Source organism: Sphaerodactylus townsendi, linkage group LG09 (assembly GCF_021028975.2).
Source record: "Sphaerodactylus townsendi isolate TG3544 linkage group LG09, MPM_Stown_v2.3, whole genome shotgun sequence".
NCBI lineage: Eukaryota > Metazoa > Chordata > Lepidosauria > Squamata > Sphaerodactylidae > Sphaerodactylus > Sphaerodactylus townsendi.
This window is the reverse complement of record NC_059433.1, coordinates 85,242,348-85,270,024: the sequence shown is the minus strand read 5'-3', so window position 1 is coordinate 85,270,024 and position 27,677 is coordinate 85,242,348. Positions and strand designations below refer to the sequence as shown.

Here is a 27,677-nt window from a genome sequence, read left to right as displayed (position 1 = left end):
CAGGGCTTCGTGTTCATGTGTTTGGGGCTGTGTGGGGATGGGTGAAGGAAGGGGAAAGTGAGGATGGGGTTTGAGTCTGAAATTGTGTGAATCAAGGAATGCTGCTGTAAATTTTTGTTGTGCATGCACAATGACAATAAATGCTTATGCCACACCATTTTCATGTTTCAAGGCAGCTTGATGTAATAGCTAAAATACTTTTATTTAAAAACAAAATCTTATGTTCTTAAGAGGCAAACTCCAAATCTTTCCCCAAAATGTGTATACTGGCTTTTCCTGAGTTAAAACATTTTTATAATAAATTAGAATACAATCAACAGATTGAAGATGCCAGCCAAACGTCAGAAGAAAACGCGACTAGAACACGGCCATACAGCCCAGAAACCACACAACACCCCAATGCTTATTTAATTCATTTATACCCAACCTTGCTCCCTAGTGACGATCCAAAGGAGCTGACATAATTTGTCTTCCATTTTATCCTCGTAACAGCCCAGCGAGGTAGGTTAAATTGAGGTAGTATGACTGGTCAAAGTCACCCAAGAAGCCATGAGTGGTGATTTGAACCTGGGTCTCCCAACTATTAGTCCAACCCTCTAAACCACTACACCACGCAGGCTCTCCTAAACAATCGTGCAAAAGAACTAAAATAACTCAGATTATATCCCAGCCAACTAGTACCGATGAAGACGACTCGCTCTAAGGAAATGTGCCTGCACTGATCAGTTTTTCCCACCTGTCCCATCATCAGACCATAAACATCTTCCCCAGACTGCAAGCAACGAAGACGTTGAATTGGACTGGAGAAAGAGGCTCAACAGCGCCTCAAGCGCCCAGCGCGGAGAACTACCCATGTCCCCGGCTCTGCCAATCGCCGCGGTCCTCTTTTCTCTCCTTCCTAACCCTCAAAGCCCCGGCCAACTGCTAAATCCGCCCCTCCTATCCGGGTACCCGAGTAGAACGAGGAAGTGGATGGTCAGCTGACGCATTCTCCGCCTTTCTTCGGCCGTCACGTGACTCACTGGCGGGCGTTGCTGTCACCGCGAAGGGAATGGGGGCGCAGTGACGGGGAAGAGCCTTTTTGGCGTGGGCCTCGTGTCGTGCCTGCGCTTCTTCTCCTTCCCCCTCTCGTCAGAGTCGCCGGTAAGAGTGCGGCGGGGGGTGCCCGGTGAGGCTGGGCCACTGATGCCTCCGAGTGCCCGCGGGTGCTTCGCCCGGGAAAGGAGAAAAGGGGAAACGGATGGAGGTTTCCGTCTTTCCTCAGCCCTGACCTCTGATTCTCCTTACCGAGGGGGAGGCCTGGGGGGGCATTCTCCCCCTCCCCGGTTATGCTAATGCTGGCGTCTCCGTCTCCCCATTGATACTGTGCAGGCAAAGCGATGGGGCTCCACTTTGTCCCGGTGCCTTATTATTCGCAATACCTGGGTGCTGGGGAGCGGTCGCCTAGCACCATGCAATTACTGCAATTCCTCGCTCTTCGTTTTGGCTGCATAATCATTCTACTAAAAAAATCTTCTCGTGTTCTTTCTTCCTGACCTGACGTTTTGTTTCTGCTTTATTATTTTCTCCAGCTGAGGGAGTTCATAGAAAGTTCTTTGAGCGCTGGAGCTTCTGATACCAATAGGGAGAGATGCTCTATAGCAGGAATTGCTATCCTTTAATTTGCTATTAGCCCCGATAATATTTGTGCCTTCCTTTTTTCCCCAGTGAGGACTCATGGTGGCTTAGAATATCATTCTCCCCTTCCTGCATTATGTTCCCGCTACAACAGCCGCACTGTAAGGTAGGATAGATTGAGACAAAGTGATTGGCCCAAGGTCACCTAATGAGTTTTCATGGCAGAGGAGGGATTTGAACCTGTGTCTCCCAGTTCCTAGTCTGGCACTGTGTTGTGCTGGCTTATTGGATGCCACCACAATTTTTAATTAAAATGCTTATATATCCCATCACACACGGCTCAAGACAGCTTATCCAAAAATGGATGTCAAGGCAAAAAAGACACCGCTGTTCAATTTTCCAGCAAAGTAATACTCTCCTTATGAAATTAATTGCAAAAATGTTCACAGAAAAGGTCCGCCTGTTCTTAGGGAAGATGAACAACCACTCCTTGGTAAAGTCATTCTGTAATTCTGCAACCGATAGGCCTGTGCTGTGGCTGCATGGCTAGGGGGAAGGGAGAATTCATTCCCACTGCAGCCCAGGGAGGATCAGAGGTATAAAACAGGTTTATAACACATAGCATTCCAGACAGAGCATTCTTATTTTTATAACATATCTGCTAGCTACATATATAAATACCCAAATCTGAAGCATCTGTTTTTATGCCTTATGGCCATAGAACAACCCTTTAATGTTAAGCAACCTCCTTGGCCCTGCGCAATATGCATATCTTCCTGTTGGCCATGCTGGCAGGGGCTGATGGGATTTGTAGTCCATGAACATTTGGAGAGCCGCAGGTTGCAGACTCCTGGTTTAGATGCTGTATTCTGCTTAAAGAAAATGAAAAGATGCCGTTGCTAGAAATAAGTCAGTGTAGATAGAAAAAGCCAGCACGTCCCTGCATCCTTGAGCAGCTTTTTCTTTTAAAAATACTAGTTTTGGTTCTGGTGGGTTTTCCGGGCTGTGTGGCCATGGTCTGGTGGATCTTGTTCCTAACGTTTCGCCTGCATCTGTGGCTGGCATCTTCAGAGGTGTATCACAGAGGGAAGTCTGTTACACACAAACCCACCAGAACCAGCTGAATCCTGCCATGAAAGCCTTCAACAATACAATACTAGTTTTGTTTGCTTACTTTATAGTCTACTTTTCTCATGGAAATTCTGGAAATAGTGATGGTGGGTGTGATTTATGGGACGTAACAAGTCTCTCTTTTCCTTACGTGTACAATCCTTGTGCTTTGAAAAACATATATAGTTCCAGAGACTTTTAAAAGTTTTTATGACAATTCAGTGGCTGTAAGTTTTTGTTTCAAATCGACATATTTTCTGTATGTTGCTTGTTTTAATGCTCTGCCGTGTAGTATATGAATTTTTGGGGTTTTGACTTCCACATTGTATACAAAGCTTATGGTTTACATCTGAAATTGGCCATAGTACTTCCACATTCTGGATCGGCTTCTTCTACACCATGTAACAGTGAAGTTAAAGTAATAGTTCCCGTAACTGCTCTATCTGATGAAAAACAAATAACATACCTGGGAAAGTTGATGTCATTCAGAAAGTTAAACTGAGAAATTATAGACAGGCTGCTAAAAAGTCTTGTCTTTTCTGAAAGCAGTCATGATTTCTGCATGTTCAGTGTTAGCTGGTCTCTCTTGAGCTGTGCTTTGCTGATCAAGGAAAATCATATGAGAGGATTGTGATTTGTGTGTATATTTTTGGTTTAGTAAGGTCTTATTAAAACTATGCTTCAGCATTTCATTAAATTATATCCTAGACATTTGCTACTGACTTTGATGTTGTGAAAGTTCTCTGCCAAATGAGGCTTAATTAGTTTTAAAGAAGATATTAAAAGCAATGTGTGAAATTTCAGGTTTCACAATTGACCCAGTAGTATGAGAAGTAGCTTAAATATTCTACAACATCATGTGCAGGAATGAATAATGGGGAAGTTGAGTTTCTGTTAGTCATGTTACTGTGTATAATTCTCAAAGTGGCCACCAATTGCCCGCTTGTGATGATGGTGGGAGGGTCATTGGTGGGAGGGCCATCCCTTGCATTTCAGTCACACTCCCGCCCACCTTCCCCTGACCCAACAGCAAGCCCTGCCAGGGTGCCAGGAAGCTGACCTTTCCACTAGGCCTGCAGTCACTCTCCTCACCCACAACAACCCTCCTGCTCCCCTCCCCACCTGCCTACCACCCCCACAAACCATCCTGGCCTGGAAGAGCAGTAGTGCCTTGCCACCTGCTGCTCCGCCAGGCCCAAGGCCACCCTCCTCATTCCCCACCCTCAAAACCTACACGATCTCCTTGCTTCCTTCTGCTCCACTGGCCCCGATACCACCTTCCCTGGTCCCCCAGCCACCTGCCCCCAAAACCAATCCCAGCCCAGTGGAGAAGCAACACCAAGCCGCCCACTTGCCTCCCCATTCCCCTACACACTCTCCCCCTGCCCCAAAAATCAACCCAGTCCTCCTGTCTGGAGCCCTGGCCTCCTGACTCCTATCCTGGCTGCAGCATACCACTTGTGAGGCCTGACATGGCAGCACAGAACGGCAGCAGAGCACCAGAGCGACCCTGGAGTGAGTGGGGTAGGGGGATGGGAGAAGCACAAGGAGAAGCGCCAGGTGAGGCAAGAAAACCTGCCACCAGCCCACCCAGTATCCCACCCTCACTCTCCCATGTCCCTGTCTAAAACCCATTTTATTGTAGTTTGAAATGGGCTTTACTACTAGTACAGATATAGAACAATTCCCCAGCTCTGTTTCATTACTCTTAAGACATGCATTTTAGGATCCTAAACACAAATATTATGCACCAGCAGTCTGCAACCTGCGGCTCTCCAGATGTTCATGGACTACAACTCCCATCAGGCCCTACCAGCATGGCCAATTGGCCATGCTGGCAGGGGCTGATGGAAGTTGTAGTCCATGGACATCTGGAGAGCCGCAGGTTGCAGACCCCTGTTATGAACTAATGACAATATTTTGTTTATTGTGGGAAAACTTTATTCTGTCATTAAAAGAAAAGGCATGTGCTACATCCACTATTAAGCATCTAGTGTTGTTGGGATCATACCTAAGTTAGGTGAGTTTATGTACAGGTTGATGAAGAATCAAGATCTTTGATATGGACCTTGGAAGATTGGTTTTAACTGTACATTATACAGAATGGAAAGTGTTGGAATTAAGAATGGAATTAAGAAACTCAAAATATAATACTACCCTCATGTACCATCTTCTCAGTAACAACATAGCAGTTTTAATTTGCTTTTAGGTTGTATTTCCATCAGTTTTGCTGTTCCTTTTCATCTCTGTTTGTTTGGTGATGCCCTCGTTCTGACCTTCATGTGCTTCTTATGCACACACACAAACCCACTTTCAGTGTTGTGGCTTGCTCCTTGAGTAAGTGGAAAAGAAAGCTGTGTTTAGTGGTTGGGAGGAACATCAAGGCATTGCTAAGAGCTAGAGTGCTGTACCATTCAGCTGCCGCCTACTTGCCGTTTAGGATGGGTCAGAAGTCAGACTTCAAGAAGAAAAAGCATGGGGGTGGCTAGTGAGGAGGACAGTAGCTGGAAATGAGTGCTTTGATTTTGTTCAAATCAGCAAGATTAAAAATATAGTTGCTGATGCGAGGGAAGGAGTAGTGTTGGAGCCAACCATCTTTGCCACTGATGGAAAGGAGAAGGGGGGAGGGGTACTTTTTGACCATCCAAAAAAAGGTTACGGGACCTTGCATGAACAGAAACCTTGGGGGATGGGGCCTGTAAGGGAGTAAATGGGTGAAGCTGAGCAAAAAAGCTGGCTGGATCCAACCTATAGGGAGGATCAGGTTCTAAGGAAATCATTCCCACCATCAGCAGTGGTCAGTTAGGAAGAACAGCTGTTTTGTTCCTTTCTACAAAAGAACTGTGAAGAGGTGAGAACTGTCCAGAGCGTCCATAGAACTGTTCCTCCTTTCTTACCTATAAGAGGCAAGAGAAAGACCATTTTATATGCATTTGTGCTCTTTCATTCTCAGTGTTAATTTTTAATACTTTTGTTTACCCCTCTTGGAGCCTCTGGGAAGGAGCAGGATGTACCTCCAGTGAATTGATATAGGACTGTAGCCCAGGCTCGCCTGATCACGTCAGATCTCAGAAGTTAAGCTGGGCCAACCTGGCTAGTATTTGGATGGGAGACCTCCAAGGAATACCAGGGTCATGACATGGAGGCAGGCAATGGCAAACCACCTCAGAACCTCTCTTGCCTTGAAAACTGCACCAGGGGTCGCCATCAGTCACTGTGACTTGATAGCCAAAAAAGAAGAAGAAGCCCTAATCAGGAGTTCCCTGTGGAGAAAGTGCAGTCCATCTCAGCTGGTCCATTGTGTCTTAAGGCATACCTGGAAGAAACATTTGGTGCTTTCATACATTAAACTTTCATCTAAATAAGCCAAACAGCATAATAACTTAGTGGTCTTTGGCTCTGGAAGTGTCCAGCTGCCTTCAACCAGAACCAGAGACTTTCTCAGCTCTGGTCCTGGCCTGGTGCAACACTCTATCATCTGAGATTTTGCAGGATGTGGTTCAGTTCTACGGGGCCTGTAAAACAGAGATGTCCCACTATGCCTGTGGTTGAGGTGGTGATGGTTACAGCTTTACTGGCTCCCTACCCTTATTTTTATCTTCCCTTATTTTTATTTATCGTTTTCTGGTTTTGATTGCTTTGGTTATTTAAAGGTGAAAGTCTGAAACAAGTTTTAAGACATACAATAAGAAACCAGAAGGGCTTGTTGGTATTTTGAGTTCAGATGGTGCACCTGACTTTTTGTAGTTACTTCTCATGAGGTAATTGGAGGTTTTGGTTCAGATTGTTCAACCCATGAGCATTTAATAGTTGAAAGCTGCTGTCCAAATGTGGAACTCTTCAGCTTCACAGAAAGCAGTCATTAGATCTGAATTGAGCTTTATGCTCTTGGGAAGGCAAGGAATTGAAAATGATATGTTAAGGATTTGATGTCATTCGACCTTGTGATTAAGTTTAATTCGAATGTCTTTTATCACTGATTCACACTCACATCTAACCTGGATAGCTTTAAAAAGGGCTTGGACAGATTTATGGAGGAGAAGTCAATCTATGACTACCAATCTTGATCCTCCTTGATCTCAGATTGCAAATGCCTTAGCAGACCAGGTGCTCAGGAGCAGCAGCAGCAGAAGGCCATTGCTTTCACATCCTGCATGTGAGCTCCCAAAGGCACCTGGTGGGCCACTGTGAGTAGCAGAATGCTGGACTAGATGGACTCTGGTCTGATCCAGCAGGCTAGTTCTTATGTTCTTATGTTCTTATCTTTGCTGCTGCATGCATACATTTGTTCAGAATGATCCTGAGGCAGTTTACTTGGTAGTAAGTCCTACAGAATTATCACAGTGTTTTAGTTTCCTAATGTTGCTCTTCAAAATCTGCCTGTACTTTTCTAGCCTTTTATATTGGTATCTGTTTTTCAAGGCATTTTTTTATTTTAAGCTATCGGCTAATTGCTTTTGTTGGTCTTTATATTTCAACTAGTGGCTTGCTACAACAAGGGATACAGAGTGAAGGGTATGGATTTTCAACTCCCCTAAGTACATGATTTCATATAAGCCAGCTAATTATGAACTGTGCAATCACACATTCAATTTCCAGTAGCCTAAGGGTAAGGTAAGCCTAGTGGCTATAAACATGTTCCATGTGGCTAGAATGCAATGTAAGAACATTTAAGGCACTTCAATTCATTGATGTCCATCTGTGTAAGCTTTACAATGGCGTATCTCGGGTGGCCAGAGGGGACAGATGACCCAGGCTCCATTCGCCTGGGTCATGTAGGGGTGCATTTTAGCCCTCCGCCCTCTCTGTCTCCAGTCCCCAGCCGGCCTCCACCTCTCCTGTCTGAGCCCTTTTGGACTGGAACAGGAGAGGTGGGGGGAGAGTGGGCACAATCTTGCAAGGCGTGCAAGATTGCCCCCCCCCCCCCGCCTCTAACTTCCCCTTCATATATCAGGCTGAATAAAAGATTGCAACAAGTTCTTCAAGTGTGGAGGTGCTTGTGTGTCTGGCTGGCAGAGAAGGGTTTTCTGATCTCTGCAGATCTTTCAAGAGTCATTAGCAAAAGCAGGGGGTAGCACTGATTTTCTTTCCCCCTACTCTCCAAATTCCAACCATGTAGTACCACGTTATAAGTTGTGTATTTTGAATGGGTCTTATTTTGTTGCTAAATATGTTCCTTTTTGTTTTAGGTTCACCTGTGTTTTCCAAAGTGATCAGTGTCAAGATAAAGTGACAAAATGACAGAGTTCTGGCTTATTTCTGCTCCTGGGGAGAAGACATGTCAACAGACATGGGAGAAGCTGAATCTTGCAACTACTAAAACTGCCAACCTCTCCACCAATGCAAAGTTTAATATTCCAGATTTAAAGGTATGTCAGCATTTTTCATCCATTCAAAACATTTTGCTTTGCACCCTAAACCTAGTGGAACAGTGCAAAGTACACTTCTTCTGCTAAAGACTATGATATTGGTACTTTGAATCTCTGCAGTAAAGCATGTAATTGAAAGTACCTGTTGAAACTGTGCAGTCCAAATTTTTCTTTTCAATGTCACAAACTGAAGCTATCCATCGGCTTCAGTTGGATTTATATCCCACACCATCCCTGGAGGGCTCTGGCCAGGTTACAACTTATATTAAACATTTCATAACAATAAACATTAAAATATAAATCCTAACAATAATTTAAGATTTAAGATTTCAAATTCAAAAATTTAAACAACACTAAGATAGATGGCAATCATTTATCCTTCCCACCGTCCACCCTTCCTTCTTCCCCCTCCCCCCGGAGACTGAAAGATGTTACAATCACCGGCTGGCTAGTTGGAAAAGGCCTGGTGAAAGAACCATGTCTTGCAGGCTCTGTGGAATTGACATACTTCCCCAGGGCCCTGACATCACCAGGCAGTTTGTTCCACAAGGTCAGACCCAGGGCCGTAAAAGCCCTGACTCTCATCGAAGCCAGCCAGATATCCCTCGGGCCGGGATCACCAGGAGGTTCCCCTCCGACGAACGGAAGGGCCTTGTAGGGCAATATGGGGATTCTGATCTTGCCACAGTTTTGTTCATTTTTTGCAACATTTATAGTCTGCCTTTCTCAAGTCATAGTTAAATAATATTTCCATGAGTGCAATTTCCTTGGAGTGAATGAAGTGCTAAAGGTGTTGGATTGGATCAAGAGCAGCATCACTATAGATATAAGGACTTCCACCTTTGCTGTCCCCTGTCCCACAATCACCCAAGCCCCCTCCCAAATCCTGTTCTTGGAAGTCCCCTCTCCCCCAGGAGCAAGATTTCAGGGGCATTTGAGCTGACATGGAAGAGCAGAATGTACCCCACAAGCAGAAAACCTTACAACTGGGGAACTATTGTGCTGGATCCTATCCATTATCTATTTCAGGGGTGTCCAACTCTGGCGCTTCAGATGTTCATGGACTACAATTCCCAATTGGCCATGCCAGCAGGGACTGATGGGAATTGTAGTCCATGAACATCTGAAGCGCCAGAGTTGGACACTTCTGATCTGTTTGGTACATTTATGTAGACATGCTAAGCTGTTATGTTTCTCTTTGCATCCTTTACTTATCATTTCTCTGTGAGGCTGGATTTATTTTCCAGCATCTGGCAAACAGTGTTCATCAATGCCATAACAAGTAAAAGCAGTATTGTTAATTTCAACACCCTCATGGTTCCATATAGAGATGCTTCTAAAGGAATGATAACTTCACCATTAACAATTTGTTGCCATTTGGTTACTGGAAATTGACGCTATACGACCAGAGGGGACAGCTCAAACCAGCTCTTCTTCTCGCATAAGCTTAGCCCTCCAGTTGAAACAAAACAAAAACTATTGGTCATGCCTCCTAAGCCAGTATTAATTAAGCCAGTAATTTCAAGACAGAAGTTACATTGTGCAAAGGTCTTGGCTATTTACATCCTTTTTGTCATGATAAGGATGTAGTAAATAAAGGCAGTGACTGAATCGTTTGACTGACTACATTCAAATATAGTCTTTGGGAGGAGTTCTTTATTTATGTCTATTTACCTTCTATTTTGTCTTGGGGCCAGGTTGCAGAGAGAGAGAGAAAGAGAGAGAGAGGAGTAAAGTGAAATCTAACTGGTCTGCTGCTGAATTTCTAAGAGTTTGGAAGGATTTCTAAGAGTTTGGAAACTGCAAACATACAAGTTCAGGAGCTGTGCAAAACTGTTTATGGTTGCTTAGATAAAATGGTACTTCATTGTGCTCAGGAAACATGAGCTTTGTTTGACATGATTTTTGGATTGACCTCCAACAGAAAAAAACAAATTCTGGCATGAATTCTAGCAAGCTGGAGTTCAAATTAAAGGATAAAAGGAGGAAACAGGAAAAATCTGGTTTACGTGTACAGTTTTATCATAAATAGGTAGTAGTTCAGTCTTTGAGTTAGATCAGTGACGCAGAACTAGCAATGAGAGGATCCTATGAAATAGTAGCTATGATTTTGTATTCTTTAAAGTTGCACAGGTTTAAAAAATGCCTTTTTTGGGGAATGCTTTTCTTGTTGCATTTCCCCCTTAAATTCTGTAATCTTAGAATGGTTGAGACTGTTAACCTATAACGTCTTCTGAGACTGCGTAATTATTGTGTTTACAGTTGATTTTTAAATTCGTACCTTTAAAAAAAAAAGTTGGCACCTGTTATAAACTGATGCCAGACTGTGAGAAACCATATTTGAAAGTTGCATCTCTTATGTGGCACATCCAGCTCTGTGTTTTCCTGATGGGGAATCAGATGAAGATTCAGTGCGATAAGATTTATCAGTGTTGTTGGCAGCTGTCAAAATTTATGAGGAGCAGAATTGGTACTTGATTGGAGTTGCTCCTCTGTTTAAAAAAAATGCAGATTTGATTTTATTGAGTATAGCTTCAGGAACTTCCTGTCAGTTTCGATCAGGTATGTGATTTTAGAAAGCAAGTGTTCATTACACCAAAGGCAGATACTTTCTTCTTCCTCTTACCTAGTAAGAGATGAGTGACATCTTGATGAGTTTGACAAGCTCCCATCCCAGTGAAGTGTCATGCTGAATTCCTCTAATCTGTCAACCTGCCTGTATGAAAGATGAATAACTTGGGAAAGATTTTAACTCTGGTTGTTTTTTTAGTGCAGGCGCTGAAGCATGTGCTACACTCTGTCACTGTCAGATGGGTGCCCCCCATCATTGCTGTGCATCTGTATTTCAATTCATGTGAACTATATTTGGCAGTGATGTAGTGGTTATGAGCAGGTGCACTCTAATCTGGAGGAACCGGGTTTGATTCCTCCTCTGCTGCTTGAGCTGTGGAGGCTTATCTGGGGAATTCAGATTAGCCTGTACAATCCCACACACACCAGTGGGTGACCTTGGGTTAGTCACAGTTCTTCTGAGCTCTCTCAGCCCCACCTACCTCACAGGGTGTTTGCTGTGAGGGGGGGAAGGGAAAGGAGTTTGTAAGCCCCTTTGAGTCTCCTTACAGCAGAGAAAGGGGGGATATAAATCCAACTCTTTCTTTCTTTCTTTCTTTCTTTCTTTCTTTCTTTCTTTCTTTCTTTCTTTCTTTCTTTCTTTCTTTCTTTCTTTCTTTCTTTCTTTTGTGAGGGTCACTTCACACATTGTGGGTCACATGTGGCATGTGTTTACCTGTGTATTTTCATGATGAATCCCAAAATGTGTCACCAGAAAGTCAATTTTTTTCCTTCTTTTGCTGTGTGTACATGCTGGTGGGACATCACTAAGTTATAGAGTGTATGTGACTTACTTGTGGTGGACTGTCTAATTACTTAATGTGTTAAGTATCCCAAGTTTCTGATGAATTGTAGGTAAAACAATTATGTTTACACTGCGTCAGAATTATAGATCTTATTCTAATGGATAATTTGTTTGGCTGTAATCCTGTGAACGGTTGCTGGGAAGTAAACTTCACTGTGGTCTGTTTTCTTCTGAATAAATATGTATAGATGAGGCTGTTAATTTAGAAATTTCACTTTATTATTCTGTTCATACTTTCTAAAATAATTCTTGTTCTCTTTAGGTCGGCACCCTTGATGTTTTAGTTGGTTTGTCAGATGAACTGGCTAAACTGGATTCGTTTGTGGAAGGGTAACTTCTTCTTCTATTAGTATCTGTAATGAACGTGCATTCAGTTAGGTCATAATATGCAGGCCTAGATGTTGTTAGCTAATGGTCTCTAGTGTTAGTTTAATGCAGTGTTAGTGTAATGATAGTTTAATGCAGTTTTTCTAATGGAAATGCTTGTTCTGTAATTTTGAATACTGAACACACTATCATTTTCTTCAGCCCATAAAAAGCCCTAAAAAGCTTTTCTAGTTAATTCAGTGCTTAATCAGGTAGATATTTAGATGTTGACAGAATGTTGGATGTAGTACTAAAGTTGAATGAACTGATTAAATGTGGCAAAAACTATACACCATGTCCAGCCTTAAGCGAAAGTCATTTTTGCCCCTTAGGGCAAAGGATAGGTCCTGATATAAAACCCAAGGAATTTCTGAAATTGCCTTTTGGAGGGTAAACAAGAAAAACAATCTACATTGAATTCTGTAAGACTGACAGGCAGAATTCAAGGTGTTGTGATATAGATTGTCACCCCTAGAGGAAGACAGATAAAAATGGGTTAAATTTTGTAATCTTAACTTTGTCTCTTTCCTGGCCTTCAGTACTGTGAAGAAGGTGGCCCAGTATATGGCTGATGTGCTGGAAGACAGTAAAGATAAAGTTCAAGAAAATCTTCTTGCCAATGGCGGTAAGTATCAGCATTCTGGGTGGGATGTTTTCGAATGTAGTCTGTAGAAGCAGTAAATGCTTTCCTGTTGTTACTGTCAATAACTTAGGAACAGAAATACTAGCAAGAATTCCAACCAGGCAAAAATTGGGGTTTTTGTATTGTCGAAGGCTTTCATGGCCGGAATCACTGGGGTGCTGTGTGGTTTCCGGGCTGTATGGCCGTGTTTTCTCTCCTGACGTTTCGCCTGCATCTGTGGCTGGCATCTTCAGAGGATCTCTGAAGATGCCAGCCACAGATGCAGGCGAAATGTCAGGAGAGAATGCTGCTAGAACACGGCCATACAGCCCGGAAACCACACAGCACCCCATTGGGTTTTTTTCTTGAGAAAAGGTTATATTTCCTCTTGATATGATGCTCCTATCATTGCCTTGCTTGTAATTCACTTTTAGGTTACACATACAGTCAGAATAATGTCCTGTCTATGCTTGGAGCAAAATCTTCAGGCTTGTTTACTATAATAAGGTTCTTGAAATACATAACTCAGTTTACTTAGATAGTAAGTACAGTTGACTGTAATAAAGCATGATCATGTCCCCTGAGGTTTTGTCCCAGTCAACTTCTTTAATGTTCCTATTCCACTTACTTCTTTACGTCTTATTTTTGGTATAGCCCCTTTAAAAATAATAAAAATCTAATTGGTCGATAAAATGTTTGGAACTTTCCTGGGCATGTTTCCATGATCTACAAGTAATGTAATGAAGGCCATGGCTTATGTTACCAGAACTAATGCTGAATCTCCTTTTTTGTTGTTTTAGTTGAGTTGGTAACCTACATAACTAGATTCCAGTGGGACATGGCCAAGTATCCAATCAAGCAGTCATTGAAGAATATTTCAGAAATAATTGCTAAGGTAAAATAACATTATTTAAGACTGTATCCTCATCCTTGATGAAACTGACAAGCTTTACTATGAGTAGCAGAGGTTCTGCCCCATGAAGTGGTTAAAGGAGGCTTCTTCTACAGCCCTTTCAATTGCAGCATGTTAACTGAGGGACTGTAGAAACAAATCATATACCCTTTTCCTAATGGAAGACGATGCTTTTCATATGATGGGATATGTGTGCACATGTGTATTCTTTCCCATGTTTCCTCCCATTAGGCACCAGTTTTACTTTGTTGTGGTTATGTAGCAGTGCAAGGGAAAGGCTAGGGCACAGGCTAATAATGATGGAAAATAGTGTAATAATTTGTATTGTCGAAGGCTTTCACGGCCGGAATCACTTGGGTGCTGTGTGGTTTCCGGGCTGTATGGCCGTGTTCTAGCAGCATTCTCTCCTGACCTTTCGCCTGCGTCTGTGGCTGGCATCTTCAGAGGATCTGATGTTGGGAAAGCAAGTGGAGTATATATCTGTTGGAGTGTCCAGGGTGGGTGGGGAAACCTTGTCTGTGAGTAACAAACTATTGACCTGGTTGCCGCCTTTGTTACTCACAGACAAGGTTTCCCCACCCACCCTGGACACTCCAACAGATATATACTCCACTTGCTTTCCCAACATCAGATCCTCTGAAGATGCCAGCCACAGACGCAGGCGAAACGTCAGGAGAGAATGCTGCTAGAACACGGCCATACAGCCCGGAAACCACACAGCACCCAAGTGTAATAATTTGTTTTTGCTGTTTAAACTAGCCTCTTACACTGGCCATTTAGCCTGTGAACGCATATTGACAGTTAAATATTTGCATAGAGTATTGTAGTTGCTTTGTTAATTGGATTACTGGAAAGTGTAGTTAACTGTCATGCCAGGCACTGGTCTGTGTGACTCAGGTAGATATTGCCTAGTAACTGTACAAAATCACAAACTGTACCCAAACAAAACAGACCTAATGTTCATTATCAATATCTATTCAAATAAAATGTCTGTGTCACAGTATGTTATATATGGAACATATATCTGTGATACTGAAATTGAATAGATATTGATAATGAACATACGATCTGTTTTGTTTGGGTACAGCTTGTGATTTTGCAATGAGTGACTTGTTCTGTACCACTCCTTGTTGTGTGTTTGTATGCGGTGGTGGGATTCAGCAGGTTCGCATCACTTCGGCAGAACTGGTTGTTAAAATGGTGCTTGTAAACAACCAGTTGTTAAATTATTTGAATCCCACCACTGTGTGTATGTATGTGTGTATGTATATGGGGGAGGGGTGGATGTAGGCCTTGTAACTGGCCTCTCTCACTGGGCTACAGCTGAGTAAAAGCTGTGTAAATTGACATATTTAACTGGCAATCCCATATTCCCCAAGAATGCTTTTTTAACAGAGCGTTTTATTGATCTGCAATTAGCCAGCAGTGAGCCAGACCACGTCCCTCATGTCGTGCCACAATCTTTCCTCTCTACTTGTTTTCCTCTGCCAACTAGAAAGGTCTCCATACGGTGCCCTGTATAGGTCTGTTCATTATGTTTTTTCCTAACGTATGTAGTTCACAGTGATAGTTCTCAGAGTCCCCTTTTTAAAAAAGGAATTTTGCAACGCTAAAAGAATATACTTGTTTTCTAATTAACCTTGTGTCTAGCATTTGTTAATTTCTGGATTTGAGAACTCCAAAAATCCATCTTCCTACCAAAATCCGATTTAGGTTGCAGAATACATTACAAAGTGATTCATCCTTCTGGGTAAGCAGATATGTTAAAAACAATGAGTTGGATCCTATGAATATGTTTTGCTAGCCATGTCATTTCCCTCTATCTTTGTAAGCTGACACAAGAGGTTCTTTCTAATGGAATGGATCTGGGGGTTCCAACCCATATTTCTTTAACAACAATTTGGAAAGAAATATTTTTGCTTCTGAAGGAATTGATAAAAATTATTGCTGAGGTCAGTTAGGTGTTTACGCATTGCCTTTGCTGATCCTCTTATATATACCCCTGTAGTATGAAGGTGCCGACCATTTCTTTATGTATACTCTTTCCAGTAAACTTGAATCTCTGTACATTTCTACTGTACATACAGATGTAATCATGAAGTTTCCCATTTTGCCACAAAAGGTTCATCTTCAGTCTTGAACATCTTTTGTGTGTTCCTGCATTACAGGGGGTTGGACTTCATGGCCCTTGTGGTCTCTTCCAACTCTATGATTCTATGGTCTTTTTTTAAAAGTTTCAATATAAATCATTTATGAAGCTCCTTAATTTTTCCAACTTGCATTTCACATCTAGTAACAGTTTTTGAGAAAGTCTAGAGAGAGAGATCTACTGAGACAGACAGCTGAATCAATAAATCTTGCCCCTACTAGTTTTTATGACGCCAGTCTCTACTTTTAGCTTCCATTAATATGTAACAAACCTCATCCAGTAAGCCTTGGAGGATGCAGTATCTACTTACATGATAACCATTTCCTAAATATATTGTACAAATCTGTAATCCTCTGTAATTCACTTTTATCTAGCAATATTGAAGCAGTGAAAGTTTCTGCATAGACCTTCTGATACACTTCAGTAAATTTCATTATCTGTATTTTCAGCTAACCCATCTATTGTTCTGCCTAGATTACACATGGCCACATATCAAAGTTACCCATGCCCACTAGCCTCTTGAAAATCCTGGCTGTAAATTTTTTACATCAGGGGCGACTTAGATGAAGCTAAGCTGTCTTTAAACTAAGCTGAGACATTAATTTCCATCTTCCCCCTGCGAGAAGGAATTCTCCTATTCCCCCAAATGTTCTAAGCCAGTAAACTAATGCAGCCAGAATTGCTCCCTAAAGGTACTTTCCAATATTGTGAACTTCTGGTTCCCTGCTGTTTGGTTCCTTTCAAATTTAAGGAGTGTGAAAATTCTCTTATCTTCCAGATAATTCCACTCCTCACACCAGCCCACCCACACTAACTGTGGCAATAACTACCACATTTGTACTGCACAGTAGTCTTACGAGAAAATTATGTCATTTTATATTTTCTTTTATTTCCCCTACCGCACCCTGGCTTGCCAGTGGGGAAAATCTGCAGAGCAGTTATTTCCAGTTTGTAGAGGTGTTGTGAGACTGCTGCTTCCCCATTGAGACCAGTAAAGAGTGTACCCCTGAGAGATCAGAGGTATGAGAGGGACACTCCCAAGAATTCTTGGTCTCAAGGTGCCCAGAATGAGGGGGAATGTATCTGTTTGCACATTAAAATATGATGTCTGGATCAGAGCAAGAACTGATAAGGAGTGTTCCAGGGTGTAGCTTGACTCCCTAAATGCACTAAGAACATATTGATCAAGGCACCTTTGAACTTCCAGAGTTCCTCTTATCATTGGGGGGGGGGGGGGGGGGCGGACATAAACCACAACATAGAGTAACAGCGTAAATAAACAAAGCTGCTTAAATGTCATTTGTAAATAGAATAGATCCAACAATACCACTGAGCAAGCATAAGGTATTTCTACTCGCACAAGATGTATGTAGAGACTGCTGTAGCTTGGTGCTATATCCCATACTGTTCCCAAGATGCCCTCAGTCTCAGAAGCTGCTTTTGGGGAGGGAGCAGGTGCAAGAGGTTCATCTTACAAGCAGAGTTTGCATCCAGGCCTTCGTTGTTAAACTGATTTGTGAGGAAATCATTGTAGCTTCTAATTGTAAAAATCTCTGCCAAAGCAGTACATGTTTAACTGTGAAACTTCTCCCAAAGCAATACATGTCTAGCTTGTGACTATACAGAAAACATTTGCTGTTTTTCTGTTTTTGAATATTCTTTCTTAAGGGAGTGACTCAGATTGACAATGATCTGAAGGCAAGGGCGTCAGCATACAACAGCTTGAAAGGCAACCTTCAGAACTTGGAACGGAAGAATGCGTGAGTTGTCCTGCTCTCTTCTTGACTCAAGAAATTTAGGATTCTCTAAGTTAAAGCCACGACTCTGAATTGGGCCCAGAAGCAGACTGGAACCTAGTGCCACTGAATTAGAATTGGTGTGATATGATGGAAGGGTCTGCCCCAAATAGTAATTGGGCAGCTGCATTTTGAATTGGTTGAAGTTCTTAAAAGCTTCATGTTCCAATCATTTTGTCTGTCTGCTATCAGATATGAGCAATTTAGCTATACTAGACTTCTCCAGGAAGGGTTGTATTTGGTATACCAGCCTAAACAGATATCAGGAACGTCTAGTCACCGCTGCTACTTGGCCATACAGAACAAAGTTGGATCCAAGAGCATCCCCAAACCACAGACCTGAACCTTGAGGGAAGTGTAACTCCATCCAAAACACATGAATGCTATTCTACATAGATTACTGTAAGACCCTGTTTGAAAACTTGAATTAAACTTTTGGGTAGTTACTATTCAAAGATTTTGTTTACTCACCTCTTGTTCTGTTTTTTTGATAGGGGAAGTTTGCTAACAAGAAGTCTTGCTGAAATTGTGAAGAAAGACGACTTTGTACTTGATTCTGAATATTTGATTACATTGTTAGTGGTTGTACCAAAGTAAGTCATTTTCTTGGAGAAGGAACTTTACTGAACCTTGAATGCAAACAACCTTAACATAATAGAAAGATGTCACCAGATGATTCAGTTGTTGTAACCGATGTGTTAAATGTGAGAATCTACAGTCACTGTGAGCTACTGCTTGATCTACAGTGGATCAGAATTTCAACAAAAATATTTTGGAGCTGGTTGTTTAATATTTTCCATTTTAAAAAGTGCTGTTTCCTAGAAGGGAAATTTTTCTAAGCTGTGTGTGTGTGTGTCCTCTCTGACATTAAATATGCTAGAGCAAACCAATATATTCCTTAGGTGTTAGCTTATGAATTTGAGCCCTTTGGGGGTAGGGCGGTTTATCAAATCGAAATAAATAAATAAGTCTTATTACTCCATTTATCTCTCTTAAGCACTGCTCTGTACCCCTGCCTAACCTTAGAGACTGCCTGTAAGCTACAAATGGTTTCTTGTGTAATCTTGTAATCAAAACAAATAGCGCTGTGTTCCCTGTGAATGGCTGGTAGGATGCTAAGCTCTCTTTGCATTGTTCTTTGAAAGTTGTGAACAAAATGTTCAGATGGCGATGCATGTGTATAAAACTAAAGGGCATTACAAGATAGTGGAGCAGAAATAAATTCTTGTTTAAAACAGTAGAATTTTTGAGATAATGAATTCAGGGTGTATCTTGCCCTCTCTAAGAGCTCAGTAGCAACTTTTCAACAAAAGACAAAATACTAAATTAATATATGAATGACCAAGAATTGGATCCAGCCTCCTGCTTGTATAAGTGGAAGGCATCTGGGCATTCACAAGATGGAGAGTTCTTTGGATCCCAAAGTCGTCTTTCTTGAGGACACTAGCGCAGACGCTGGTGAAAACAGTTGGGTAGTCCATGTATATGTGTGTGTGGTTACGAGTAACTTTTACTTCTCATTTTAGGTCTAATTATAATGACTGGGTTAAGCAGTATGAAACTTTGACAGATATGATTGTCCCACGATCCAGCAAGTAAGTTATTTCAATTTTTTAGCCCTTGTTTTAATCCAGGAAATAGCAGGGAAGGAGGGCTAACCCCTGCAGCTCCAATCTAAATCTCCTCCTCCTGTGGCAGTAGCTGCTGAAGAGCATCAAAAACTCCTGGGGTCTGCAGTCCTCTAGCTGGATTCGTTGTCTTTTAAAAATGATTTGTCTCTGAACAGCAGTCTGCAGTTCCTCCTACAATATCTGTCTCTCCATCCTTCTGTTTGTTTAGGAAATGTTTTCTTTCCTTTTCACTTTTAACAAAGTACTAAAATCAACAGAACTCCTGAAAACTCCCAATGGTTCTGCAAATTGAATTGGTTATAGAGCCTTTTTAGAAAGGGCATTTTAATTTAGTCATTTAGATTTTAATGTAGCTTAGCTTCAAAGGGCCTCCCCTTACAAGTGAAATGTGATCTCACTCATTGTTCTGCTAAGGATGGCAAAGGTGAGCTTCAGTTACTCACTCTCCAGTGGGCACATTGTCTGCCTAGCACAGAAATTCAGTGTGGTACAGCTTGTGAATAGCTAAACCAGAGGTGTCCAACTCTAGCGCTTCAGATGTTCATGGACTATAATTCCCATCAGTCCCTGCTGGTATGACCAATTGTTCATGAACATCTGAAGCGCCAGAGTTGGACACCCCTGCATTAAACCAAATCTGTACGTTATACATTATGGGCTATAGTTTTGCCTTTTTTTTTTTAAACACAGCACCTTAATTTGGGTTGTTGCTTTTGGCATGTGATCTCTTGTATCCCCCCCCCCTTCTCTTTCTAGTGTTCTTTCTGAGGACCAGGATAGTTATCTCTGTAGCATCACCTTGTTCAGGAAGGTAGTGGATGAATTCAGACAAAAAGCCAGGGAATACAAGTAAGTGGTCTCATCTAGTTTGGGTTTCTTTTCTATTTAATGGTAGTTCTACAGCAGGGGTAGGAAACCTTTAACACTCAAAGAGCCATTTGGACCCATTTTCCATGGGAAAAGAAAACACTTGGAGCCGCAAATAATTTTTGACATTTAAAATAAAGATAACACTGTATATATTGGGGTTTTTTACCTTTTACTCCACTCATTCTGAGAAGCGCATGGATGCGCCCGCCCTGCTGCCTGCAGGGCAGGCAAGGATGGGGCCAGCGGCTTGGCCTTGCCGGCCGCCGGGAAAGCACCCACCCCGCTCGAACGGGGTGGGCGAGAGGGGAAGCCTGCGGCACTGCCCAGCCGGCCACGGGCAATTGGTGCGCCTGCCCTGCTGCCTGCAGGGCGGGCAAGGATGAAGCCGGCGGCTCGGCCTTGCCGGCCACCGGGAAAGTGCCCGCCCCGCTCCAACGGGGCGGGCGAGAGGGGAAGCCCATGGCACAGCCCAGCCATCCGCGGGCAGTTGGTGTGCCCGCCCTGCTGCCTGCAGGGCAGGCAAGGATGAAGCTGGCAGCTTGGCTCGTGGAGCCGCAGTGCAAGGGCAGAAGAGCCGCATGCGGCTCTCGAGCCGCAGGTTCCCTACCCCTGTTCTACAGTGATCTCCCATTGTCTGTTGCTCTTCATATGCAGATTTATGGTCCGTGACTTTCAATACAATGAAGAAGAACTGAAGGCAGACAAAGAAGAGATGAACAGACTGTCTACTGACAAGAAAAAACAGTTTGTAAGTTAAATGAAATCTCTCTTATTGGTAGTCCTTCCCCCGCATCAGTCTCTCTTTTTGTATGTATTGTATGCATATGAGTAAAAAGACTGTTGACATGTCTTAATTTCTTTAGATATAAGAAACACTGAATTAACTGAAGAGGTAGGATAATGATGATTTTAACAGTATGACAGATGTATTGTTGAAGGCTTTCATGGCCGGAATCACTGGCGTGTTGTATGGTTTCCGGGCTGTATGGCCGTGTTCTAGTAGCATTCTAGTGGTCACGAGAAAATGCTACTGGAACACGGCCATACAGCCCAGAAACCACACAACACCCCAGTATGAAAGGTGTCCCCGTTATGTGGACTAGAGTTTGGGCTGCACTTTCTAGTAAAATGCAGTTTTACATTACATTAAACATTAGAACATGTCAGATCCCGAATACTTTTGTAGAGATGGCAGCCTGTGAAGCAATGGGCTTGCAAATCCTTTCCTGTCCCCTCTGATGGGATCTCAGGGTTGTCCCTCTGCATGGCAATGTGCCCCTGCCCCTTGCTCCCCTGGGGTGCCTTTTACATATGAGGTAATCACCTACTGCCACTGCTACTCCCCTCCCTCCCTTGCATGCCACCCCTCCCCCTCCCTCCACTTCCCCTCCCTTCACTAGGGTGGGCCATGCCCAGATGTCGGGGCCCCTCCCCCTCTCTTTCCCTCCACTAGGGTGGGTGGGCCATGTCCAGATGCCGGGCACCCTCCCCTTCCCTATTGCCTGCTGGGAAAGGGGGTGTGATACCTGAGCCTAAGTCCAAAGGGAAACATCATCACAAAGGCAATACTTATAACACAGGTCAGTGGAGTGCGGAAGGAGTGTCTCCACAGCCAGTATGGGGCACACTGGGCCATCTCTGTTACCTCCATGCAAGATGTGCCTCATGGAGGGTCTTGCTGTAGAAATGCCTGGAATGTTTCTGCACAGAACGTTCAGAGGGACTTCAGTCTCTATTTTATCATATCCGGGGTCCTGAATATGCTGTTGGCCTTCTGCCTTCTGCCCCAAGTCTGCAGAGAATTTGCCTTTAACAAAATTAAGCTTTGTGTCATTACAATGCATTTTGTTACGTTTTATCTGCATTTCAACTGAAGAATCCCATGATGCTTAAGAGCTTAGTTTCACAGCAAAAAAAAGATTCAGTAATAGATCTTGTAACATAATTTGACCTACTCCAAAGGGCAGATGTAGATGTACTTCTGTGTGCAAAACACTCTAATACAGCAGAGTCTTCAGTTCCTAAAATGTCTTGTTTTTGTTACTCAAATACAGGGTCCTCTTGTCCGGTGGCTGAAAGTGAATTTCAGTGAAGCTTTCATTGCGTGGATTCATGTGAAAGCACTAAGAGTCTTTGTTGAATCAGTTCTCAGGTATGAATAAACAAATTATTGTACTTTTCCTCCAGCAACTTGAAAGGGTTCTGCAATCTTAGTTCAGTGAACCTTTTGCATCTGTACTGTTTGAAGAACTGAGATGAGGTGTGTATGGACAGACACCAGGATTCTGTGAACTAAATGAGTATTTTAGTAAAGAACTTCTTAAATCTTGTTTATGTGAATAAGAGAAAGATCGCAATTCATAAAACAAGCACACTAAAAAGAACAGCTTTGTCATTTGTGGACTAAATCTTCATATGTTGATACCTGTAAAGACACCAGTGGCCTACATTAAAGGGTCAAGGTTGCAGTTGTTGGACCCCCTCCCGCCCACAGGACATATCACTAGTGAGTTCTTAGAAAGTATCACGATTTCCACCATGATTCACTTCACCTTTTCCCCCAATGGGGGCCCATTTTCCTCTCCTCCTTTTTATCTTCAGAACAATCTTACGAGGTAGGTTATGCTGAGAATGTGTGAGTAACCCAAAACCAATAAACAAAAGGGCTAGCACCCTGCTTAGCAAGCCTCAATATACCAAAGTGCTAACGTTTAATAGTGTAAAAATATGAAAAATATTACATCAAATATAAAAATATCATTCATTCACACACCACACTCATACCTACAAGCTCTCATACAGATGATACCTCTCTTACAGCAATTAAATAAACATAGCATATACATAACACAAGTTAATGCTTTGTCCAGTTCTCCCGGAATCCCCTGGGGATCTTGCCAAAATTGCCAGAAATCTTCAATTATTGTCCCAGTATCCTCAACTAAGAGACTGATTATGTTATAGATCCAAAACAGTGACATATTGTCGCTGGTCAATAATGTTCTCAAGTGGGTAGGCAAATAGTTGGAGCAAACAATGAAATTAGAGAGTCATTTCACCATTGGCTTTGCTCTAACAAAGGTGGCTCATCAAGTAGACTTGGCAATAAGTATACCATTCGAAGAAATTCCACACGTGCACAAATTGGGATAAACGTGAACATGGTTCACGGTTAGATTTCACGCTTTTGGGGAACTTCTCCCCTTCCTCAGACAGCCAAATCAAATTGTTGATGGAGGAGATCTTTTTAGGAAGTTACTCCAAATGTATCTCCTTCTAACTTCACTATGGAATGTAATCTGCCCTTACATTCCATAATGAAGTGACCCAAAACCACACAGCAAGCTTTCATGGGAGAGGAGGGATGCCAGTTAATGTTTCCAGGCCCTCGTCCAACACTCTGAACACTAGACTCCAAGAAACTGTCACTTCTCTAATGTCAATATGCTGAAGTGGTTCCACAGTTCTCTAAACTTTTTCACCTTTGCAGCACTTCCTTTAGTAGGTGATTTCTAACATAATATGTATAGCATGTAAGCATTTAAAGGCTACCAAGTGGAAGAATGTCTGCTGAATGGAAGGGAATCACCCCACAGCTTCTTAGGAGCTGACCATGTGGCAATAAGTTTGCACTCCGCAGTGGAACTATAAGCGTAGTGTTGCAGTACTTCGACAGATGAGTGCTGGATGTGTGAATCTTACATGGTGGTTTCTCTCTACCTTTTTACTGCCATACAGGTTAGAAAACCTTTTCCATTAAAAAGTGGCTGATCTGAAAGGCCTAGTAGTAGTTTGTTCACTGAAGTTAGTTTAGAAAATGTATATTGCCTTTCCAGAAATCTACTTGAAGTGGCTTACAGCCAAGATAACAAAGCAGGACCATTGAAAACAAAGCCACAAAAACACAACCATAAGAGAAAAAGAAATCCCATGGGAAATAATTTTACAGGCCCAAGAGATAGAGGTACCGAAACATGGTAAAGGGCCTCAAAGGAAAACGTACTGTGGCAGTTTTGTCACAATTATTTGTCAAAGCAAAAAAATAGATTCAAGAGCAGCAATAAAAAAACCCCATCCAAAATAAAAGAAATTATTTTCTGGTAAAATAAAAAACAGCAGTAAAAGATGACCTCTCTTGTCAGTTTCTTTTCTCCCCAAATCAATTTTGACATTGAGAAAAGAGCTACTAGATTTTAAGACAAAAGTTTAAAACGTTTTACCTTCTAGGTATGGCTTGCCAGTCAACTTCCAGGCAATGCTGCTTCAACCAAATAAGAAAATGATGAAGAAATTGAGAGAGGTTTTGTATGACTTGTACAAGCACCTTGACAGCAGTGCAGCTGCTATCATTGATGTGAGTAACTTGTGTCTGTGTGGTATTCAGGGGCCACCCAAGTTTTTGGATGACATGGATTGGATTGTACTGAAATCAATGAGCATTTTGTCTCCAGCCCCATCTTCCAATATGTGGATAGGAACAAACAGGAACAAAGTTCATAATCATGTCACAAGAAATGACCCCATATATAGTACCGGGAACAGAATGGGCAATTTTTTTTTGTCCCTTTGGGGAGCAGCTCTACCAGAAGTAGGGGGAAAGGAAGCTTGACTTTTTTTAATGGCTGGGTAACGGAAATTCTGCAGGAGAAATTTGCCACATGCAAACTCACCCATGGAAAGAACCAATAGTTTCTCTAGTTGTGCAGCGGTTGAACGCACAGGAATCCTGGATGGTGCCCTGCATGTGTTCTCAGTGTATGCAGAGAGGGAGGGGCCATCAACTGTCTGTAAAGCTGAACTCAGCTACTGGACCCCATGAGCTCCAATTGGCTGCAGCCTCTTTATAGTGGGATGTTTGGGTTTTCCGGGCTGTATGGCTGTGTTCCAGTAGTATTCTCTCCTGATGTTCTTTTGGAGGCGACTCCAGGTATCTTGGATGGGTGATTTCCCAACTCTTCTTCAGGGAGGCAGGAAGTTTGATTTTCTACTTCCTGTGGAAGGGTTGGTCCTCCATCTTAGACCCCAGTATTTTTCCTGCCTCAGCAGGGAGAGCATGGTAAGTGACCAATGGACCGTTTTGCCTGCATCTGTGGCTGGCATCTACTGGAACACGGCCATACAGCCTGGAACACCTACGACATCCTAGTGCCGTGGTGGCGAACCTTTGGCAATTGGCCGTGCTTTGCCAATTGGCCGTGCTTTGCCAATTGGCCATGCTGGCAGGGGCTGATGGGAATTGTAGTCCATAACATCTGGAGTGCCAAAGGTTCGCCACCACTGTCCTAGTGATTCCGGTCGTGAAAGCCTTTGACAATACTCTTTATAGTCCACTGGGAGAGGGGAATTCTTCAGTTCCACATCTACCTAACTGATAAGTCAGTGGGGATGAAAGAACGTTCTATGCTGTTAGCTTAGGCTGTCTGCCCTGTGGGGAGTAGAGGTGCTATTCTCAAAGGCTCTTTTCATGCCTTTGAGGCCTGAATACAAACTGAACTGTAGATCTCCCCAAAGGCTGAAATTTAGATTTCTCTTTGAATCTGAGATGCAGTGTATTGTACTTTCTTTTTCAGAGTACACATACATCAGCCATCATTCTTCTTGGGACAGAAAGGTTTACATTTAGATTCACTCATCCCAACTCTTATCTTTGCAGGCAACTATGGATATTCCAGGCTTGAATCTCAGCCAGCAGGAATACTACCCCTACGTGTATTACAAGATAGACTGTAACTTGCTCGAGTTCAAGTAAATGGTGTCTGATCCTGGCAAACCTTTTGTGGTGTTGGTGTACAAGCAGAAATGAGGCTGAAGAACGGCAGTGCTTCTAACTTTCTCATAAACCTGTGCTTGCTTCTTCCACCCTCTTGCATAGGAGAACTCTCTCCATCGTGGTCCATCTCTTGATATTTTTCTTTTCAAAAAGAGAGATATAGTATTGCTTTTAATTGATCAGGTCTGTAAATGTATATTGAGAGAATCAGAGTGTATTTATAAATAGTCATTTATTTAAAAAGAGTAGTTTAAAAAAGATCATTCCTCTTTCATACAGTGGTCTGCATCAATTCCATTGACCATCCTCTATGAAGACCTTGTTTACAAATAAAAACAGGGGGGGGGGAGGGGAGAACTTATGCCATTTTGTTCACTGTGTTTCATAGATATATAAAGCTGTAAACATTGTTATTGAATTGTGATGTAATATATGTGGAGATTGATGTTCAGTCTGTAGTTTCTAGATGGTTTAAATTTACAATACGTTAAGCACTGGAACAACTCACAGGAGAAAATAAAAGCACCTGTGCAACTGTACTGCATGCCTGTCTCACTGTAATATACCTAAGTGACAAGTTACACTGCCTGTTTTAAATGGTGAAATGATTGCCTGTCTCAAGTACCTGGTTCATCAGGTTCAGGTTGGTCATTAGTGAAGCCAGAGTGATGTGTGAGTCACAATCTAAGTATCTGCTTTGGATCTTGAGATGCTCAGGAGAAAGGTGGGCATATATTTTTTTATAAAGAAACCAACCATCCGTTCAAAAATCAGTGGCTAAAAAGAAGTGAAGTCATAAACTGCAGAAGTCACCGGGATGACCTTCACTTTGGCCAAGCAAATGACTAGTCAGATGATGACCTTTAAGAATGTTTTTTTAATTCCACCACGCACTTTTAAAGCATTCTGTTTCATTCTTATAGTTGAGTGTATCAGAGATAGACTATTAAGTATGTTACTCAAGGCTGTTCGCTCGAATGAGTAGTTTAATTTTTAACTTTTCTAACTAATTTTTGTTTCTGGACACTAGAGGGTACCCTAGATCCACTCTTAAAAGAACGATGCCTGTGATGCTACACACTATGGATGAACTATGATAAACTTCAAAGGGAGTTTCTGTACTAACAGCACTGTGTTAGCATAACAATAGCAATGTAGGAATGCCAAAAACCAAACTAATTTCAACTGATTAGTCCAGTAGTGTCTACAGTTTGCCATGCTGTATCTTTTCTCCCTTGTGCTGTAATCAAAGGTAATTGCGAAGGGCTGATGTTAACACGTAGCTTAGTTGCAAGTAGTAATATGTGAGAAAAATGTAGCACTTGGTGACTTGGAAACTTGTAAAATGTTACACCCGCATCCTTAAGTTTCCATAATTCAAAGGTCAGATTTGTTGCTGCGGCTCTTACCTCGTATTGTGATTACATTTTAAGAAATAAAGTTATTTTAAAGATACGCATTTACACAAAGTCTTGATTAATGCAGACCATGGTTTGGTGCTATGTGAATGACACTTGTCCCTCCCTTTGTGTGCTGGGAGACCCCTGCCCAGGCTTTCAATTGGGACTAAAATCTATTTTATTTCATTTATACCCCACATTTCTTTCCATAGAGGGCCGAAAGCAGTTATGTCGTCCTCTGTTCCATTTTATCTTTGCAACAGTCCTGTGAGGTAGGTTAGCCTGAGAACTTGTGACTGACTGAAGACTGTCCAGCGACCTTCTGTGGCAGAGTGGGAATTGGGACTAGGCCTCCTAGATCCTGCTGTGACTTTCTAACCACTACCCACAATGGCTAAAATTGAGAACTGCAGGCCACAATTTAACAAATAGGTGGGAGACTGATCATATGAGGTGGAAAGAGAAGGGAAGTGATGGCTTGCATAACTCCAGCTATGTTTGGCTCTATGAATGAACTAAACATGCTGTAGATTAGTCTCTTGTAAGAGACTTTTTATTATGAAGCTTATCAACTGTTTCTAGAGCCATGTTAATAGACCTGGTGGTGGAATAAAGTGCCATCAAGACACAACCAATTTATGACTATCCG

The 27,677-nt window shown here is 42.3% G+C and overlaps 1 protein-coding gene across 3 annotated transcripts; it reads left to right on the top strand.

Moving 5' to 3' along the window:
• Nucleotides 1-988: 988 nt before the first annotated feature.
• On the top strand, nucleotides 989-27,083 carry ATP6V1C1 (ATPase H+ transporting V1 subunit C1). Of its 3 annotated transcripts, none has more exons than XM_048507871.1 (14): nucleotides 995-1,143; nucleotides 1,708-1,783; nucleotides 7,917-8,096; nucleotides 11,774-11,841; nucleotides 12,417-12,502; nucleotides 13,300-13,394; nucleotides 17,230-17,321; nucleotides 17,852-17,950; nucleotides 18,884-18,952; nucleotides 19,745-19,837; nucleotides 20,513-20,606; nucleotides 21,913-22,010; nucleotides 24,086-24,212; nucleotides 25,512-27,083. In XM_048507871.1, the coding sequence occupies exons 3-14, from the start codon at nucleotides 7,965-7,967 to the stop codon at nucleotides 25,605-25,607; spliced, it is 1,149 nt and encodes a 382-aa protein (XP_048363828.1). In that variant the 5' UTR covers nucleotides 995-1,143; nucleotides 1,708-1,783; nucleotides 7,917-7,964; the 3' UTR covers nucleotides 25,608-27,083. The 3 variants fall into 3 exon arrangements, with proteins under 3 accessions (XP_048363826.1, XP_048363828.1, XP_048363827.1); XM_048507870.1 differs by lacking the exon at nucleotides 1,708-1,783 and adding an exon at nucleotides 7,206-7,242 and having other exon boundaries at nucleotides 998-1,143; XM_048507869.1 differs by lacking the exon at nucleotides 1,708-1,783 and having other exon boundaries at nucleotides 989-1,143.
• The last annotated feature ends 594 nt before the right edge of the window (nucleotides 27,084-27,677 follow it).

Coding starts and splice junctions, on each gene's coding strand:
- ATP6V1C1 (XM_048507869.1), top strand. CDS start 7,965: ATGACAGAGTTCTGGCTTATTTCTGCTCCTGGGGAGAAGACATGTCAA. Junction 18,953..19,744: donor ATTGTCCCACGATCCAGCAA/GTAAGTTATTTC, acceptor TTCTCTTTCTAG/TGTTCTTTCTGAGGACCAGG. Junction 19,838..20,512: donor CAAAAAGCCAGGGAATACAA/GTAAGTGGTCTC, acceptor CTTCATATGCAG/ATTTATGGTCCGTGACTTTC.